This window comes from Ciona robusta, chromosome 10, assembly GCF_009617815.1.
Source record: "Ciona robusta chromosome 10, ASM961781v2".
NCBI classification, from domain to species: domain Eukaryota; kingdom Metazoa; phylum Chordata; class Ascidiacea; order Phlebobranchia; family Cionidae; genus Ciona; species Ciona robusta.
The window spans coordinates 1,951,203-1,970,554 of NC_143244.1; the positions used below are offsets into that span (position 1 = coordinate 1,951,203).

The 19,352-nt window shown below is 35.5% G+C and overlaps 4 protein-coding genes across 10 annotated transcripts in view; 1 reads left to right on the forward strand and 3 right to left on the reverse strand.

The window, feature by feature from the left end:
* The window catches only part of LOC149729443 (uncharacterized), a 54,486-nt gene extending 51,870 nt beyond the window's left edge, over positions 1-2,616 (reverse strand). For 3 of the 6 annotated variants that reach the window (XM_089887289.1, XM_089887291.1, XM_089887288.1), the window contains exons 1-6: positions 2,444-2,615; positions 2,204-2,279; positions 1,640-1,779; positions 1,235-1,361; positions 570-730; positions 143-350 (exon numbers count right to left, since the gene is read on the reverse strand). In XM_089887289.1, the coding sequence (XP_089743415.1) occupies positions 143-350; positions 570-730; positions 1,235-1,361; positions 1,640-1,779; positions 2,204-2,279; positions 2,444-2,491 (760 nt within the window). In that variant the 5' untranslated portion in view covers positions 2,492-2,615. Of the gene's footprint in view, positions 1-142; positions 351-569; positions 731-1,234; positions 1,362-1,639; positions 1,780-2,203; positions 2,280-2,443 lie in introns of all 6 variants that reach the window. The other 3 variants (XM_089887287.1, XM_089887286.1, XM_089887290.1) reach the window with 2 other exon arrangements.
* A 669-nt stretch (positions 2,617-3,285) lies between these two features.
* Positions 3,286-5,031, reverse strand: LOC149729444 (leucine-rich repeat protein 1-like). 2 transcript variants are annotated; one of them, XM_089887295.1, is made up of 2 exons: positions 4,896-5,031; positions 3,286-4,675 (listed from the first exon to the last, which is right to left on the reverse strand). In XM_089887295.1, the coding sequence occupies exon 2, from the start codon at positions 4,631-4,633 to the stop codon at positions 3,368-3,370; it is 1,266 nt and encodes a 421-aa protein (XP_089743421.1). In that variant the 5' UTR covers positions 4,634-4,675; positions 4,896-5,031; the 3' UTR covers positions 3,286-3,367. The 2 variants fall into 2 exon arrangements, with proteins under 2 accessions (XP_089743421.1, XP_089743422.1); XM_089887296.1 differs by having other exon boundaries at positions 3,612-3,744; positions 4,110-5,011.
* Positions 5,032-5,250: 219 nt separating this feature from the next.
* On the forward strand, positions 5,251-11,323 carry LOC149729445 (E2F-associated phosphoprotein-like). Its single transcript, XM_089887297.1, has 7 exons — positions 5,251-5,413; positions 5,487-5,584; positions 9,423-9,515; positions 9,690-9,821; positions 10,205-10,313; positions 10,560-10,670; positions 10,932-11,323. The coding sequence occupies exons 1-7, from the start codon at positions 5,340-5,342 to the stop codon at positions 11,227-11,229; spliced, it is 915 nt and encodes a 304-aa protein (XP_089743423.1). The 5' UTR covers positions 5,251-5,339; the 3' UTR covers positions 11,230-11,323.
* On the reverse strand, positions 11,174-12,743 carry LOC149729446 (putative proline--tRNA ligase, mitochondrial). The gene has a single exon (XM_089887293.1). It carries the CDS (start codon positions 12,589-12,591, stop codon positions 11,284-11,286), a length of 1,308 nt encoding a protein of 435 aa, XP_089743419.1. The 5' UTR covers positions 12,592-12,743; the 3' UTR covers positions 11,174-11,283.
* Positions 12,744-19,352: the final 6,609 nt, after the last annotated feature.

Here is a 19,352-nt window from a genome sequence, read left to right on the forward strand (position 1 = left end):
TGATTTACGCACATATTAATACGGCGCTTTGGAACTATTAGTTAAACATTTTCTTGCGAACACCCCCGTCAGAATAATCCTAGATCCGCCTATGGTCAAGTACATTGATGAAAATAGTATTTTAAACTTGAAGCAAACTTACCTGACACTTGGCCTTCAGATGAAGCTACCAAGCTATGACTTTTATCCAGCTGTGATTTCAATGACTTGCATTGCTCTGATGCTTCCATGGCTTCCAAACTCTTCTCCTCCAACTTCTTCGCCATTTGCTGCATGGTTTCTTCTTGACGAGTAATTGCAAGTTGGTAAGTATCCAACTTCTTTCTTGTCTCAATGAGTTCAGCGATAATCTGCAGTTTAAAAGACATGTAAATAATATACACATTTAATTTTTGGTGTAAATTACTGTTGCAGCCATAAACGTTGCAGTTTTTAAATTTTTACACAATTTTTTTTTTTGAATAAGTAAAATCTAAAGTGACGTTGTTAAAATGCAATTACACCCCTAATTGTGGAACATAAGAAACCTTATTGATTGTTGTGGGAATGTGATGCAATTTGGCTCTTACCTCTCCCTTTTCACCCCCAGTGTTCTTAACAGCTTCTGTTGCTTTATTTAATAATTGTTGCAAGTTGCGAACTTGGTCAGCAGTTTGACCAACACTGTCTCGTAGTTCACTTATAATTGCATCTCTCTCTACAATGCTGGATTCCAAAGCTTGAACCTGATCTGCAGTACGATATACATTATAAAGTCGATTAGACGATTAAAGTCTTATTAACTATAAATTGATGGTACATTCCGACATGCATAAGCAGTTTGGGTGTTGGGTAATGAGCTAATTCTTGCCTAAATCCTATATCATTAAACAAGGACCTCACCCATGTAGAATAAAACTGATGGAGTGATGGTACAACATATTTAGATGGGCATCTATTCAATACCCACTGAAAAAACAACCAAAATCAAAAGTATAAATGAAATATAAAAAAAAAAAAATCAAAAGTATAAACGAAACAAGTATGCTAGCACTAGCCGTAAGTATATGCATGAAAACATTATCTACCAGTTATTTGGTACCTAACACAAATCTCATCTAGCATAGACAATACTTGTAAACTGTAATGTTCCTGCAATGCCATATACTAATAATTATACAAATTTATGTAGTGCACATAACATAAGACATAACAGTTACATTGTAAGTGACAATGACAACTAAACATAGCATACTCATTTCATGTAGCTCCTTATTTTGCAAAGTCAACTTTTGCAAAGCAATTTGTTGATCAGAGACAGTTATTTCAAGTTCTTGGATTCGTTCAATTGCTGAAAGTTCCATAGTATATCCAGGTTCCTCCTAATGTTAAAGTCATAGGTTATAATGCTTTATACCAGTGGTATGTATCACAAAGACACATAAGCAATACAGCATAGTAATGCAGACAGACATGAATATTATATATGTCAGGTATAAGCAGTAACTTATGTAAAATAAAAAAATATATACTTTACAAATAAGTAAAAATTTCTACTGCCATGGCCAATTGTACAATTGTAGAGAATGATTTTCCTAAGAAAGTGCATTTGGTTTAACCTTAAAGTTGTCTAATAATTTCATTGTAAATCGATAATCACCTCTGTAGATATTTCTTCAGCAGTTGTAGTTGATAATTCTGAGTTTTCAGATGGAGATAATGCTCTTAAACTTGTGTCATCGCCTGTTTGAACAGCAATGCTGTCACCGGCTCCAACTTCTTCTGAGTTTGAAGCATCTCCTGTTAAGTTACAACATATTTTATTACATCATAGAAAACTTAACTACATAACAAATCTGTTGCAACTTGCTATCATTAATCATAGAAAGTCAGATCTACACAGAGTTGTTTACCGTAACTAGCAGTCTTAATTATTCAGTAAAAGTTATAAATCACTAAATCAGAAGGATAAAATACCAGCAAGGGTTCAAGACACCTACAAGATACATAATGTGTTTTGGCACTTGAATTCGACACCTTATAATGGGTCATTTCGGTCTGCTTTTAGGTGTCTATACAAAAACAAATATGCTGCATTTTCCAAAGGTATGAGTGTACTACATTAAAGCAATGTCACCCCAGATTTTTCTCATATTTAAAAATGTAACGTCTATGTACTTACAGCAAAAAGGAACTTTAAAAGTTTAAATAAATAAAAACTAACTTGGTGTGGAAACAGCAGAAGCTCCTTTATCTTTCTTCCTCTTCTTCGAAGATTTTTTCTTACGAAAGTTTTCAAACTAAAAAAACGCTTGTTTAACAAAAAAAAACATAACACTTCAATTAAGCAAGCCAATACTCAATGTTAAATAGATATACCAATTTATTTACAGCTGGGAAAATACAAAAACTTGTTTACAGTTTGTACTTTAAGCTAATTTCTCTACAAAATAAATAAAATTACCTTTGCTTTCCCAGCTTCCAACTTTCGTTTTCTCTCTTCTTCATCCATTTGTGTATTGCGTAGTTTAATCCAAAGTAGGAAATCTCAGACTCGCATATTCTAAACTTTACAAGTTACGTATCAGTATATCAATGTCTCTTGTAAGAAAACGCATACGCAAGGTTAGACCACGTCACTGTCTATAAAAAGAACACGAAACGCAAACAGAAAAAATGTAAAAAAACGTACAAAACTTAGGTATTAAATTACTACGTAGATAAATTTGATTTTTAAACCCTTTAAAAATTGCGCATAATCACGTTAAGTAAACAGGTGCATTCAATTGCTCATTAAACAGATAATCCGCATTTACGGAATAACGGAAAACAGCATAGGTACTAGGTAGTACTTCTTTATTAATTGCTTAAAAAGTATAAATATGATTAAATTATACATTTTACAAATAAAAACTGAATTAGTAACGCATATTTTTTTTTGTTCTAGACTATTTTGTACATCTGCCAACTTACTTTTAGTGGAAATATTGCCGTACTGTTCATTCCGTTATTTAAACCATAGAAACACCTCCTACTACAGGGTACACATAAACATACCGCAAGTACACAAACTCTCGTACCTGCAAGCTGTGAATTTTTTTGCAATCTAACTCAATACTTTTGTACTCCAATGACAACTGTAGACTATCTTTATAGGGGTATTTGGAAAACAGTAAACATAAGTACCAAACCATGCAATTGCTTCAACATTACAAACATAAAGATCCTGTTCTAACCATTTAGACCACCATTTATTTTATAACCAATTTAGATTATCTCTTTTCTTTAATAACAAATTTAGATTACTTTTTAAGAAATATACAATTTTTATTAGCACACCATTAAAAAACTGTTTCAATGCAAAATAAATAGAGTAAAAAAAAACAATTTAAAGAAGAGCTTGTGGTACATACTTGTTTAAGCAATCATTAGAACAAATAACAGCACAAACAGGAGCAGTGGTACCTCCTCCAGTATCCAAGCCCACTAAGCTTTGTGTGATTGAGCGCAAATTGTAATATGTAAAAAATTGAACAAAGCTAGAAAAACAGAAACTGCCGCACTGGCATTGTTTACCATTGTCCAAATACTTTATTAAGATATATGGGACATATTCATAATTATCATAAAACGTATTATATTGCCTGATATTTCTTGCACATATTTCAAGCAAAGATAGGGGACTGTTAAAAATTAAACGTCTTTCAGGTAAATTTGGAGGTGCAAATTGGTTGGTAAAAGGGTTCATGTACAAATCCAAGTTTTCTAAAGAGAGAAAAGTAATGGAAAAAGGTAAAAATTTTAATTGGTTATGAGAGGCATTTAGTTTTGCAAGTTTTTTTAATTTTCCCATTTGTTTTGGAAGGATTTTGATCTGGTTATGGCTTATATTTAAAGACCATAACTCTGATAATTCGAAGAAACAAGTGGGCAGTTGTTGAATGTTATTGTGCGACAAGTTTAAGTTCTTAAGCTGTTTGCATAAAGGCAAATTTGCATTGCACAACTCCATTTGAAAATCACTGATAACATTATGAGATACATCCAACTCACAAAGCATAGGCATGTGAGCTAACTGCTCAGGAAGACTTTTAATTTTATTATTGCTAAGATTAAGAGCTGTTAGGTACTTTAGTTTCAATAATCTTCCATCCACTCTGGCCAAATTGCAGGTGTTCACAGATAAACGTTCAAGTGACGAAGGAAAACTTGATGTGCCTGGATAATCTTTTCGAGTCGTTATAATCATTTTGGTCTTTACTTTTTCCACCTGTTTTGTGGTTGCAGGAGCCATAGAAGACAATACCAAATGGCCAGATATATTCTCTCCTTTGTGTGCCATTTTTAGTGCATTTAAAATTCGTTTTAGGTCAACTGGATTCGCCTTTTTTACACAAAGGTCCACAGTTGGGTCTTTAAGCCGAATAGTTGCTTTGCCTTCTGAAATACATTTGGTAAACATCTGCTGAACGTTGTTATGCACTTTGTACTTCACTCCTTGTTTGTTCTTAGTTGTGCAATACATAAGGAATATGATATCTCCTGGCTTTCTTGCAAGAAAAAGCGTAGCTTGAGCAGCTTTACCACAACCTCCACGCATGCCTTGAGATGCAACACTATGATTTACAACCTCTAACTGACATTTAACTCTCATGACCACAGAGTGCGTATACAAACAACTATGTAATCTATGCAGCTGTAAAAGTAACGGTGATACGAAAACATTGTCATTCTAGTTTAATTATGTTTACCTTAAAGAAAAGATCCAATGAATACACACTCTCATATGTAAGTTGAACAGATCATGTATACAAGTAATACAACAAAAACAACAAACTATAGGCCTAATACAAAAGTAATTTATATGAATGCAGAAAAACAGGTAACACATATAATATAGATAATAGACTACTCACTCTAATTGTATTGTTCCCGCCACCAATATACGCGACACTTTGTCACACTTATAACAAATTCACCTGCAAATCGAACGAATGTTTGGTTGGCGCCAAGTCGTTACGCATGATTGTATTTGTCCATCGTAATAAAAGTGCTTCCAGGTAAAATAAAACTAACAAACTAATAAGTAAATACTATACAAAACATAGCGCAACCATAAAGAGTACTACGGTGGAACGATAAGATAAAAATTAATTCACTAAAACCAATAATTAACTTTAATTTTTCCAGCTGTGTAAACTTTTCTATTAAGGCAGAAAAACCTTAAAAAATAAAACGGCATCACGTTTATTTTTGTTAATATTTTGACAGAATCACGCAATATTGTGAAAGTTTCTCTGAAGACTGCAAATATATTTTTGTAAACAAGAAGCAACCAAAACGTCCAAGTCTATTGGAAAATGGGCGATAGAATAGATGGATACAGCTACTACATTACGAACGATAGTGACGATGAAGAGGGATGTATGGATAGGTTTGTTTTTAACCTTACTTGGCCATATATGCATTCATACGAATCATACCTATCCTTAACTTTTTTATCTTAGCTCTGATGATGAAACTGGCTTCCCTCTCGACGACCAAGTTGATAAGTTCTTGCATGGGACACCACAACAGCAGACAAGAGCTCTACAAAGAATTACTGGTATAATTAAATTAATATGATAACATTGCAGACTTGTAGCTGTGTGACTTTGGCAAATGCTCTATAAAAGGGTAATACTAATTTACGGGAATACGGGAACTTACGGGAATGTGTTTTATGCTTGTTTTAGGTATTTACCAGTTATGGGAAGGTTACGGGAATATGTTTTATGCTTGTTTTAGGTATTTACCAGTTACGGGAATGTGTTTTAAGCATATTACAGTTATGGGAAAATTATGGGAATAAGTTTTATGCTTGTTTCAAGTCTATACCAGTTAGGGGAAAATTACGGGAATGTGTTTTATGCTTGTTTAAGGTATTTACCAGTTATGGGAAACTTAAGGGAATAAGTTTTATGCTTGTTTCAAGCCTACACCAGTTACTGGAAGGGTACGGGAATGTGTTTTAAGCATATTACAGTTACCGGAAAATTACGGGAATGTGTTTTAGGCTTTTTTAAGTATTTACCAGTTATGGGAATGTGTTTTAACTAAGCATATTACAGTTAAGGGAAAATTACGGGTATGTGTTTTATGCTTGTTTCAAGCCTATACACCAGTTACGGGAAACCTAATTTTCCCGTAACTGGTAAATTTCTTAAACAAGCACACAACACATTCCCGTAACTGGTGTAGGCTTGAAACAAGCATAAAACACATCCCCGTACCCTTCCCGTAACTGGTGTAGGCTTGAAACAAGCATAAAACACATTCCCGTAATTTTCCCATAACTGTAATATGCTTAAAACACATTCCCGTAAGTTTCCCTTAACTGGTAAATACCTAAAACAAGCATAAAACACATTCCTGTAATTTTCCCATAACTGGTAAATACTTAAAAAAGCATAAAACACATCCCCGTACCCAGTGGCGCAACCAGCGCGTTCAAAAGGGGGCTGTCATATTTACGTCTAGTCCAGGTTTATCTCTGACGCGATAAAACACTCCCTTTATTGGTTGTGCACACGAATATATATTATATTTTACGCGGTAAATTAAAACTAACACTACATTATTAAAAAGACGTATCTAAATTAATATAAACACAGGAAACATTGTTGCAGATTTACGCATGTTAATGTTACGATTATTTACGTTAGAATACCTTTGATAAACCATTACGATTGTTCCATCACAAACGAGATTGTTGGTAAACAATCTCGTTTGTGTGGAAACATTGTTGCAGATTTACGCATGTTAATGTTACGATTATTTACGTTAGAATACCTTTGATAAACCATTACGATTGTTCCATCACAAACGAGATTGTTGGTAAACAATCGTGTTTTATTTGCTCCCATACGATCTGCAGTTTTTGTATAATTTCTGTTTCTGATGATTAGTTTAAATCAGTGCTTCCCAAACTATGGTACGCGAAGGCCTCCAAGGTGGTACGCGAGCACCTTATTAAGTTCACACCAAACGATCGCAAATGATATTTTAGTGATTGTCGTGAGCATTATTTTAATCCACATAAGTTACGTAGAGCGTGACATTCCATGCTATATTCCCTACACCGGTGTTCCTAACTTTTTAAACTTAGGCGTTGCTTTACGCGTGTACAGAATATTTTTGCAAGCCTATCTTTACTTATGCGCATTCATGAAAAGGCAAATATTCAACCTGTTTTCAAGCACCTGCAGGCTAAATAACCAAGGGGACAATCGCTAATATGACGCAAATAATCAACGTGTGAAGTGCTATTATGACGTAATCAATTCCCAGGTCAAACAATCGCTATTATGACGCGATGAATCCACGTGTGAATCTCTACTGTTTCGTAATAGTTATGCTGCTTGGCTGAGGAAAACATCGTAAATATATAGCAGTGCTACTTCTGGAACATATTTAGGTTGTTTATTACCGCGCCTGTTGCCCTGTTTAATAGGCAAATTACTTTTATTTTCACGCAACTTTGACAAAGGCAGTGCCAAGTTTGTGTTGCGAATGCCCGCGGAAAAAAAGGTGTGCGTGCGGTTTCTAATTTCACTATTTAAAATGAGTTGTTCACAAGCCTTCAGTAGTTTAGTGTGTAGGTGGTTTGAGAACGCTGCATGAACCAAAAAGTGGTACGCGAGTAGATAAAGTTTGGTAACCACTGGTTTAAATGCTGATAAACCGCGATTGTTATGCATTTTAATTGGTGCAAATATAAGTGCGAGGAGCGACGCTATCAGTAAATTGGAACCAACACAAATTGCAATATATTATTACAAAGTATCGCCCCGGCAGAGCTTGGACAAAGGCCAAAAAACGTGTTCGTTGGCACCGCACGAGAACCAGAGTTTTATTACGTCACTTTTCACGAGAATAAATTCACAACGATTGCTTCGTTTGTTAGGTGTTGAATGTATTCTACCACATGCGTCTTCCTTTATTTCCTACGCCGGCGCAGAGCGTAAAAATGTGACGCTCATACACGATGTTTCGATCTCGTGGTTGGTTGGGCAGTTAGCACATTCCTCCAGATTGTTATATTATGAAACGTCATAATTAATAGTTACGTTACAATAGGACAAGTGACGTAACAATTGAACGAAAAGTTGTTCCAATTTTAAGCGAAGGAATGTAATATTAAATGCAACGCGTGTGTGTGCGTCTTAGCACTTTCTGGCTGTGTGCGTGTCTGCGGAAAAGGGGGCTGTCATGACAGCAAAACAGCCCCCCTGGTTGCGCCCCTGCCCGTACCCTTCCCTTAACTGGTGTAGGCTTGAAAAAAGCATAAAACACATTGCCATAATTTTCCCGTAACTGTAATATGCTTAAAACACATTCCCGTAAGTTTCCCTTAACTGGTAAATACCTAAAACAAGCATAAAACACATTTCCGTTATTTTCCCTTAACTGCTAAATACTTAAAAAAGCATAAAACACATTCCCGTAATTTTCCCTTAACTGTAATATGCTTAAAACACATTCCCGTAATCTTCCTGTAACTGGTGTAGGCTTGAAATAAGCATAAAACACATTCCCGCAATAATTTTCCTGTAACTGTGTAGGTGTAAAACAAGCATAAAACATATTCCCGTAATTTTCCCGTAACTGTAATATGCTTAAAACACATTCCCGTAATTTTCCCTTAACTGGTGTAGGCTTAAAACAAGCATAAAACACATTCCCGTAATTTTCCAATAACTGGTGTAGGCCTGAAACAAGCATATAACATATTATCGTAATTTTCCCCTCACTGTAATATACTTAAAACACATTCCCGTAAGTAACTGGTAAATACTTAAAAAAAGCATAAAACACATTCCCGTAATTTTCCCATAACTGGTGTAGGCTTGAAACAAGCATATAACATATTATCGTAATTTTCCCCTAACTGTAATATGCTTAAAACACATTCCCGTAACCTTCCCGTAACTGGTAAATACTTAAAACAAGCATAAAACACATTCCCGTAATTTTCCCATAACTGGTGTAGGCTTGAAACAAGCATAAAACATATTCCCGTAATTTTCCCGTAACTGTAATATGCTTAAAACACATTCCCGTAACTGCTAAATACCTAAAACAAGCATAAAAACACATTCTCATAAGTTTCCGTATTCCCGTAAATTGGTTTGCAGTTTTTCCCGTCTTTTCCGTTTTTTCATATTCCTGTAAATTAGATTGCGATTCCCGTCAGTCCGGTATTTCCGTATTGTAGTAAATTAGTATTACCCCTATAAAATGCATTTCAAATTAGCGTTTCAGTGTGAATGACTGTTCTGTTTTCACTTTCCTTTATCATATACAGTTTTTGTAGTAGGTCCACTTCTATCCCCATAGCCAGATGCCTGATGGAGTCTACGTTCCACAAAGTGACTTGTTATTTTAACTTTATATCTTTCAAGGTGAGGATGTCAGTTCATCTGAAGATGAGTTCGAAAGAACGATGAAAGATGAATTGGATGAAAAGATGAAAACATTAGAAGAATCTTGGATAGGTGAGATCATGAGACTTTATACAAAGTATCGTTCCTTAAACTTCCTATTGCCCTAAAATGTATGACCCATAAACTATCAAATTAATAGGTAGCATATCAAATATTCTATTGCTAAAAGGTAGACTGCACACTTTTCATCAATTTAATATGCAAAACTTTGCCATTCTATTACAGATGATTATGATCTTCCAGCTGATTTTCCACAATCCACAAAAGATGCGGCAAGCTGTTCAACTTCTAAACAGGATGTCAAACAAACAAACTATTATGATAATGTTTACTTTGATTCTGATGAAGAAACTGCTGGTAAAGAAATGCTGATAGTTATCAATATGCATTCTATTCTTAACAATATTGTAAGACTGTAGTGAAGATAGATGGCGTATGATATATAGCTCAGTGCTCATCATGTATTAGTATATTTCACCATAGCAAATGCTTGGATTCATTTTAAAACATTTTAACTAGCTTTATGAAATAGAACAAATTCTTTCATAGAGCTAGTTAAATTCTCTTAAAATAAAAATGGTTTTATGCTTCTTGAAATAAGGTACTGCAAAGTTAGTTACAGCCACTCTCGAGCAATTAAGCGACAATCCAACCAGTAACTAACTTTGACGCACCTTATTTCAATGATTAGCTGCTTTATGGTATGATAAAACAAATAATCAGAATAATTCCTCTTCCAGAAAGCGAAAGAGGAAAAGAAAAGAAGAAAGTTGTCTCCAATGCAGATCTGTTTTACGATCCTCAAGCTGATGATGATGATCAAATATGGATTAACAAGCAGAAAGAAAGGTTGGTAGATTGGGTGTTTGGTGAAATACAAGTGCTTGGTCACTTAGATGCGGGTCTGTGTTACAAAGTATGAAAATAGTGGTGACATCGTAAAAAATATGCATATAAATACTTTTGCCTTTCATCTAAAACATCGCTTAAGATTGCTATGCTGTATTTTAATCGTCGCGCAATGGTGTTTGTCAATAAATAGTAATTCTCCATGTATCGTTTCATTATGATATAACTGCAATAAATTTATTTTAGGGGCAAAATACAAAAAAGCAAATCTGAAAGTTCTCGGAAACCCAACCAGAAAGAAAGTCCTCAGCTAAGTTGTCCTGCTTGTATGGCAACAGTTTGTTTAGATTGTCAAAGGTTAGTGTTAAAACTAAACAATTATCATTGTGCTTGTTTTAAATCTATTTTTTACATATTTGACTTGGTACCCAGTTGGAGCATAAAAGGTATGGAAGTGTGCATGCCTGGTAAAACAATTGTAAAGGCCTAATTAAGTCATTTGCACACTCATTTTATATGACAATTTTTAGAGTTTATACTCTTATTAAGTTATATAATATTGCTTACCCATTCTGAATATACGATAATATAATTTAAAAACAGGAGGTTTATTTTTAGGCATGACACTTATCAAAACCAATACCGAGCCATGTTCGTACTCAACTGCACAGTACATAAAGATGAAGTGTTGCATTATAAAGGACCTAAGAAGAAAGTCTTTAAGAGGCATAAACGCAAGCATGATGGTTCAAGTTCTGCATCTGACGTAGGGTATGTGAGAAGCACAGATGCAGAGACTAATCAACAATCTACCAATGATTCTTACCACCCTGTAAAATGTGAAACATGCAAGACTGAAATTGCTGTGTATGACAAAGATGATGTATTTCACTTTTTTAATGTCATTGCGGGGTAGAATTAAACACATTTAATTGAATATATTTTGCATGTAAATACCATGCGATTAGTTTCAAAAGTAATCATGAATAAATTCAACTACATTTTGTAAAGGAACATGTTTAGTTAACTGTTGGTCAGGGTTTTGAATAATAACTTCAGCGTATTGTTCCTCTGAGTTCAAACCTTTACCGAAAACTATCACAAGTGGATATCCAATTAAGTTTGCATGTTTTGTTTTCCAACCAATGCTACGTTTTGGCGTGTCATCAATAATGACATCGTTCTTCAAAATGGGATAATTCTGAAGTTTATCGAAAACATTGTTCACAGCTGCTGTTCCATTTTCAAATTCTTTACTTCCTGTTTTAGGAAGTACAAGACAGACTTTGTAAGGTGCAATTTTATGAGGCCACCTCATGCCAGACTCCGTAGATAGAACTTCTAAACAGGCTGCTAGAATTCTGGTAACACCAAGTCCATAACATCCCATTTCGCAAGGCACTGGTTTTGAGTCAGGTGTAAGAAATGATGTTTTGAACATTTTCGAATACTTTTTCCCAAGATAAAAAGTGTGTCCTACTTCAATTCCATCCACTTGTTTTAATGTGCCTAGTTTGTTTTCAATGTTTGTGCATTCAGAGTTCCAGGCTTGGCCAGTATCAGGGCAGATGAAAATGTTGTCTTCCCCAATGCCTGCTAGTACGTGGTACTCATGGGAGAAGTCACCACCAATTAAACCTGACCCAGCTTGTGCTTTTGTCACCGGTATATTTAACTCTTTGAAAAACTCTTCGTAAATATTACAAACTGCATTATAGGTCTCAACTGCAGCTGTTTTTGTTGTATCAAAGGTGTACAGATCATTCATCAAAAACTCTCGGCACCTTAAAAGACCTCTTTGTGGATCTGGTTCATTTCGAAACTTAGTATTAGTCTGATATAACCTTAACGGCAAATGCCTGTATGATAAGAACTTATTGAAAGTCTGAGACAATACCTTACACACTGCTTCTTCATGTGTTGGACTAAGGCAATGCTTTGCCTCTCCGAGATTAGTCGTGATTAGTTCTTTACCAAAAGCATCCCATCTCCCAGACAAGCTCCAAATATCTTTACCAGACAACATGGACATTTGTACTTTCTGTGCACATATGTTTTTCATCTTTTTGTCAATTAAAGAGGTCAGTTTTTCTAGTGACTTCACCAAAGGAGGCATAAAATGATAGATACCTTTGCTTGAAGGTGATATAAAACTGCTTTGAAGTAATAAGTTAGCGCTTCTGCTGTCAGAGGCACGAAATGTTGATATGATGTTTTCTTGCATGTGAACGCTTCCATTCGAAATTGGAAAGGTTTTGGAAGTCAATACTCGCCTCATTTTAAATGTATCTCGCTGTCAACATAAAGTTATCGCCACAAAATACGCTGCACCACAATTCCCCAAGTCCTTAGTCTGTCGAATTTTAAATGATTCCACATGAATTAGAGTTGACGCAGGGGAATAACCCAAATCGATAACAAAGTCATAAGAAAATTGGTCCTACTAAAACCACAGAAACAAGAGATCATAGATCCAATGAATGAGCACGTTTTAAACAAATTAGCATAAGATAGTAGAGTCGGGGAAGATAGGACACCTTTAACACATAATATCCAAATAGCCTGATCGTGTTTTAAACAATTAACAACGGTCTATGGAAGTCGTGAAGATACGGTTTTATAATTCATTAAATGTTCTTTGTTTACTAAATGAAAAGAGAAAACAAAATGAAAAGGTGTTCCATCTACCCCCACCCTGCTACAATAATTAATCCTTTTACTACATCGGTCGACTGGGCTCGATCCAAAACAAATCTGAAGTAACCAACAAAACGGGTTCTAGTCGACATTGGTGACTGTGGAGCAGTAGGCAGAATGTATTTATACATGTATTATAACTAATGAAACTTATGACGTATGAGGATTGAGTGATTGGTAAAGAATATGTTTAAATACGCTTTGTACAACTCCTGTACTATGTGTTTACTGTAAACTTACACTAGTTAACGTTGTCGTCGCTTAAAAACGTTTGTTTTCATGAATTTTGACAAACCGTAATCACGCAGTAATTAGGTAATGTTAAAAGTTAATATTAATCATATGATGTTAAATTAAAAATAATGTTTCAATTACGATTAAGGATAATACGTTATAAGAGTAGTGCATTTAATGCGCCCCCACTTAAAGCTAATAGTTTGATTCAATCGTTGTGTAGATTTCTTATATAACACGTGCCGTCGTTCCCCGCCAAACTCCAGACAGTGTTTCCGCTATGTAAAGTGCATGAGGAAAGTAATTGTTAATTATTCGCTCATCGTGCGGTTTTAAATCTGAAAATTCAGTCCAAAATTGGTAAATATATATTATGATTTGATTTAAATCAAGAGATTAAAGAAAAATGCTAGAATTAAGAATTGAGATGAGTGCGGAAAATAGTCTCGCAAAAAAACAACAAGAACAACTGTTCGACGAAAAAGGATCTATATGACCACTAACGTGCTCTATAAAAAAGAACACAACGCGCATCTCCAATGTCGGCAAAGAAGAGAGGTGACACACTCTCTCTCTTTCGCGGGTCGTTCCCGTTTACTATTGTAGTCAATGGAGTCGATGACGTTTTATGTAGTTTTTCTTCGTTTTTTTTTGACTTAATTTAAAGTTATAGTGTAAAACAACTATTTTCTGATGTATATATATTTCTGGCCGGCGCCGTGGTATAGTGGTTAGCGCGCCTGCCTGTAACCCAGAGGTAATGGGTTCAGGGCTCGTTGCTGCTACCATTGTGGGCGTATGTGTCCTTGGGCAAGACACTTGACGGCAATTGCTCTAACCCAGTGGCTAATGGGTTGCCTAAATTATCAGAAATACATAAAAAAAATCCAAAAAAAATTACCCACAAAGTAACATACATGGTAACTCGTAAGCTGGCACGAGGTGTTAAACCCGTGTGATAACGACTGTCGTTTTCCGGCCACGCGAGGATAAAGTAAGTTACATCATTCATTCATACATTCATAACAAACCGTTTGTTTAAGGTTTTTAATTAATTTTTTTAAGTAATTGAATTTCCTAAACAAGTGGTAAACTGTAAGCGTTAACCTACTAAATAACTAAACTGGCCTAATAAACTTGAATAGTTGGTGTAGTTTTTAAAATAAACAGCCAAAATCTTCCAAAAATACTATGCGCCTATCTTTTACAATGGAGACGAGGGGAAATGGGGACGGAGTTGGCGGTCACGTGAATAGAAAAAAGAATATATCACGGTTTTGGGCAGTTGCGCGTTCTACTCTTTTTTATTTCTGTGGGTGGTTCCCGTTTACTATTGTAGTCATGGCGCCCTCTATAACAGGCCACAGAAATAAAAAAGAATAGAACGCGCATCTCTAATGTCGGTAAAGGAGAGAGCATGATACACTCTCTTTTTCACGACTCGTTCTCGTTTATTATTATAGTCAATGGGAGTCAGGGCGTTTTATGTAGTTTTTCTTCGTTTTTGAGCACGTTAGTAGTCACATAGATCCTTTTTCGGAACTAGTTTAATGGTTCGCACACGCAAACTAAAAAAATTCATTGGCTTTACTATGAATTATTTTGCATTTTTTTACCTGTTCAAAGTATACTGTTTCTATTTTACATATTTTTTTAATATTTAAAAACAGTAATCAGCTTTGACGGGCGTTTTATAAAGTCGTTATAATACTGTCGAATAATTCTGTAACCTTATTTTGCTTATTATTAAATGGGGGTCCGTAATAAGATAATTAAAAAAAAGTCTCGTCTGACAAAGTGTCCTATCTTCCCCCACCGTACTATATGAACACGGACACGTGCAACCTAATATTCTTGCAGTTGTATACCATATTCTATTCTATTTTGTATGGGTGAGGTCCGTGAGGACCTGGAATTTAGGCCAGACTTGGCCCATTACCCCAACACCCTTGTACGTCCGGAAGTGGCGTGCTCGCGGTAGTGAAGTTCTTTGTACATGTTTCGACTCTTAGTGTTCCGACCAAGTCCCGGTTCAGTCTGCGGACTATTTCTGCGAACTCGTTCTCCGTTCCGACCAAGTTCGGTTTTCTGTCCCGATTCCTGACCCGTATATATAGGACTCCATCTGCGAGCTCGTTCTCACACGATTCGCGAACAATATTCGAGAACTGCACTCGTACTTACAACGTCACAACCGGACACACTTCCACAGAAGGTTTATCCTCGTCTGGGCAGCGAGTCACCACATATATGTGCAACTTTGTGCGTAATTGTTTATTTGGACAACACATAAGTGACCGCTGGGTTGGAGCAAAGTTAGTATAGACCAAGTTAGGAAACGGATTGTAAAACAACGAGTCTTGTTATCCATTGTCTCGCGTCTATGGCGTCATAGTCGCCACCATTACGGAGCCCACGACATAGCATTTTATCATTGCTATGTGCTGTTTTTCGTTTAAATATTGCGGTTTTTTAAAAACTAAGCACTTCTGCGCGTAAAAATGGTTTTCTACTAATGTTATATCTTATCACAATAATAAACCTCACAAAAATAATCAACTTTTATTGAACACTTAATCGATTAAAGAGTAAAAAAAACAGAAAATATCAGGTTTACTAACCAAAAACATAAAAGAACATGTTTAAAATATAAAAATACAAACAAAAATAACATTACCATAAATACAAACGCATAACATTACCATAAACTGGTGTATCTAGCTGCAGTTTTGCATGTAAATTGCCGTGATTTTACTTTTTGGCTCACAAACTTAACACGTATACCCGGCAACGAAACTTAAGGTATCTTTGTAAAATTTGCCTAATATCGAAGTGACATTGAGGAAAACAATACTAAGTTACTATTTTTGGTCCTCTGCTTGAATTAGTAAGCTACCTTTTTTGCGTTACGGGTCTTTATGAAATTGGAAAACGCGAACACCTTATCTGCTAGTACTTAAGCAGTTTGGAGCTGCATGTCCACTCATGTTGGATTATAAATGTAGTAAAGAATGGCTCTGTAGATTCGTAGGTATGATCATATACTATTATGTAAACTAAGCTGATTGATGCTAGTCTTAATCGCCAACGAAAAATACCCTGTTAAACCACACTGTACGCCGAAAAACAGTCAAAATATTAATTTACTTCACATTAATTCCTAGATTTAATATTATATAACAAGATTTATATTAGAAATTATATTTTAAATGTTAAAACAACCGCTATACGTGTTTTCTAGCTTTGTATCGCTTACAAGAACTAAATAAACACATGCCGACCATGCATTTGTATAGGCGATTCACGCTCTGTGGGCTCCGTAATGGCGGACACGAGCGCCGTTTCCTAACTTGGTCTATACTAACTTTGGGTTGGAGCAATGTCCGTTAAGTGTCTTGCCCAAGGACACATACGCCGATCAGTGTTAGTACCGTTGAGCCACTGCGCCGGACTTGTTTACCATATAGTCATTAGGATGTTTTGTTGATGTTTTTGTGTCCATAGAAGGTCATATTAAATACCCAGCAGTAACGTTTTAATCGTATACGTTATTCAATCTCTATGGCATTAGTGCTTTCCCTCATTTACTTTTCAAACCAATCTGGCTCGAGCACCAATGCCCTGCATAACACGGATACATTACATCACAAAGTTATGCACAATTAAAACCAAATGTACTCATTGAGCCCAGCCTATACAGCAAAACGAAAGGCACCGACGCAGTAACCGAAGAACCATCATGGGTGTACCGGTATAGCGACCGACGTTTAAAGATAAGGTACAATGAACAATATGCGCTTGCCTGCGTATAAATACATTTTTGTGTGGTAGACCTATATGCTATACATGTAGGTATTGACTGTGCTTCGAGCACAGACTTAATGGTATAGTTTGTCCAAGTTTTACTTGATGTAAAAGAGATTGTATATTGTGCTGTGTAACGATAACAGCTGGCGTAACGTGATGTGCTTTGCACGTTTCCTGTCCCTTAATATAGTGTAACAACGCTGGGACTTTGCCTTGCAATAAAAGAGTAAAATGTTTCTTCTTGTCTTTGTATTCGCGTACATGTTTCTCGTTTATAAGGCTTACCAGCTGCTGATGTGTGGGTAGGCAGTCGAAGACTACTCGGCTGTTCTCACTGTATTTTTGTACCGTGATGTCATTTGTTTTTGTTTGTCGACTAATCTGAGTTGTCGACCTGGTATTTTGAAGTCGCTAGTGTTGTATTGGAGTCGGATTTCCATTGAGCGAGGTGCGAATACAGAGCTTAGGGCGCGAGGAGGCCGGAAGTTCAGAGTCGAATAGCCTACGGCAGGTGGAGTAGGAGCCACCTGCACCGCACTCTGCCCACAATTGCAACAAAACAACGGTCTTTTAGAACAGTCATATGACTTATGAGATATCGAACACAATTCTTTAGCTGAGAAATGCCGTGTATGCAACAGACAGCGCACAAAATATGCAGTTCGGTCGAACAATAAACCATGGCCTACTTACAGTAATATTGTCCCATTTTAACGCTGCATTAGCTGGTAACAATTGATAGAATTGTATATTTGTTAATGCGTTTTTTTAATTACTGCTTTTTATTTAAATATTAAATTAAAATACATGACGTAACAATGGATAACAACACTGCTGTTTGTTCCATGCAATAGGCCTTTCTTTTTCAAACGTAAAGTGTGAGTTACCCGGCTCTTGTAGTCTAGTATAGTAAAGTTAATAATGTTACTACATTATATGTTGCGAACATAGCTTAATAACACATGTCTTTATTAACGTAGTAATGAAACATGATAATATCTTCCTACGAAGAGTGAGGGGAAATTAAATTTCCTGAAAACAGACGGTGTAAACAAAAATTAAAAATGCACTATGCTTTGTTGTCATTAAAATAACCAGTGGGGGCGGCTGGTTTCAACTTGAGTTCTTATACTTGATAGTTTTTGTTTCAGCGTTTGTTACATAATATCGTTGGTTGCGTGCAATAACTGTTTATGTCCAATTTTGACGAATATGAGATTTTTGTATATTCGGAATCAGAACATCATTCTACGTACTTTCATAAAATTTAATTAAAAAATAACTTTTAATTATTAATTTATTTAATATTTCCATAAATGTCTATGTCCGTTCGAACATATAATCGCCACGCACAGTATGTGCATTGAAAAGGTAGCCTATACTATAATCACATTTTTAGTTCAGAGTGTGTATTAGACATGGAAGATGCTTGGTTTAATAGTAAGTTTAGTCAGAGTTTTTATTTAATTAGAGTTTATGCTAGAGAGTTTAGAGAATAAGGCCCGGCAACAGTTTGGTGTAAAAAAAACAATACCAAACTAACGAATGACTAGAATCACTACTAAAGGAATTTTATATATAAGCAACGATTTACACGACGACACAACAGCAAAGCTTGACTAAATAAGTATCGAGGTTGCAACGTACTGGTTGAACAGTACAGCACATAACATTGAATGTTAATTACGGCGTCTGGGCTGTAATAGTAAGAATTGTGACATTTTACCCTTTTTTTTTATACAGTATTATTTGCTTTATACAGCTAGCTAGACAGCTAAACATATACAAATGTGTAGCATTTTATCACCTGAATGTTGCGTTACACAGATAAAAAACAAAACTTGCTTAGTATTAAAGAAGCGTAGATATAAAATAACATTGTTCAAATAGCATGCACCACGCAGTTATAAATCACAAGACCATTATTGTCTATGTCCACTGTATTTTCCGCTTGGTGATTATTTTAAGCTAATTAATGCCTATGTCCAAAAACACGGCGTAATTCAGTTGTTAATTAATTAAATAAATTAATATTTTTACTCGGGGTAGATGTGCCCATAAAGATTTACTTACTAAATTTCAAGTGTGTAGGACGATTTCTGAATTTATTATACAAATATTAAATTATAAAACTTGAAACGCGATTATCTCAAAATAGCTAAAATGGACATAGACAGTTATTGCACGCAACCAACGATATATGAGTAGCCACACGCTTTCTGTCTGTAGTCGGGCCTGCAAGCAGTATACACTTAATTAATTGACACCCGCAGTGTTTTTATTGTTCACGTGGAATTTGTA

Bases quoted from the DNA above. Each gene is read 5' to 3' on its own strand.
- LOC149729445 (XM_089887297.1), top strand. From the start codon at position 5,340: ATGGGCGATAGAATAGATGGATACAGCTACTACATTACGAACGATAGT. The intron at 5,414-5,486 runs GTTTGTTTTTAA...TTTTTATCTTAG, and splicing joins GAAGAGGGATGTATGGATAG to CTCTGATGATGAAACTGGCT. The intron at 5,585-9,422 runs GTATAATTAAAT...ATATCTTTCAAG, and splicing joins AGCTCTACAAAGAATTACTG to GTGAGGATGTCAGTTCATCT.
- LOC149729446 (XM_089887293.1), bottom strand. From the start codon at position 12,591: ATGAGGCGAGTATTGACTTCCAAAACCTTTCCAATTTCGAATGGAAGC.
- LOC149729444 (XM_089887295.1), bottom strand. From the start codon at position 4,633: ATGAGAGTTAAATGTCAGTTAGAGGTTGTAAATCATAGTGTTGCATCT.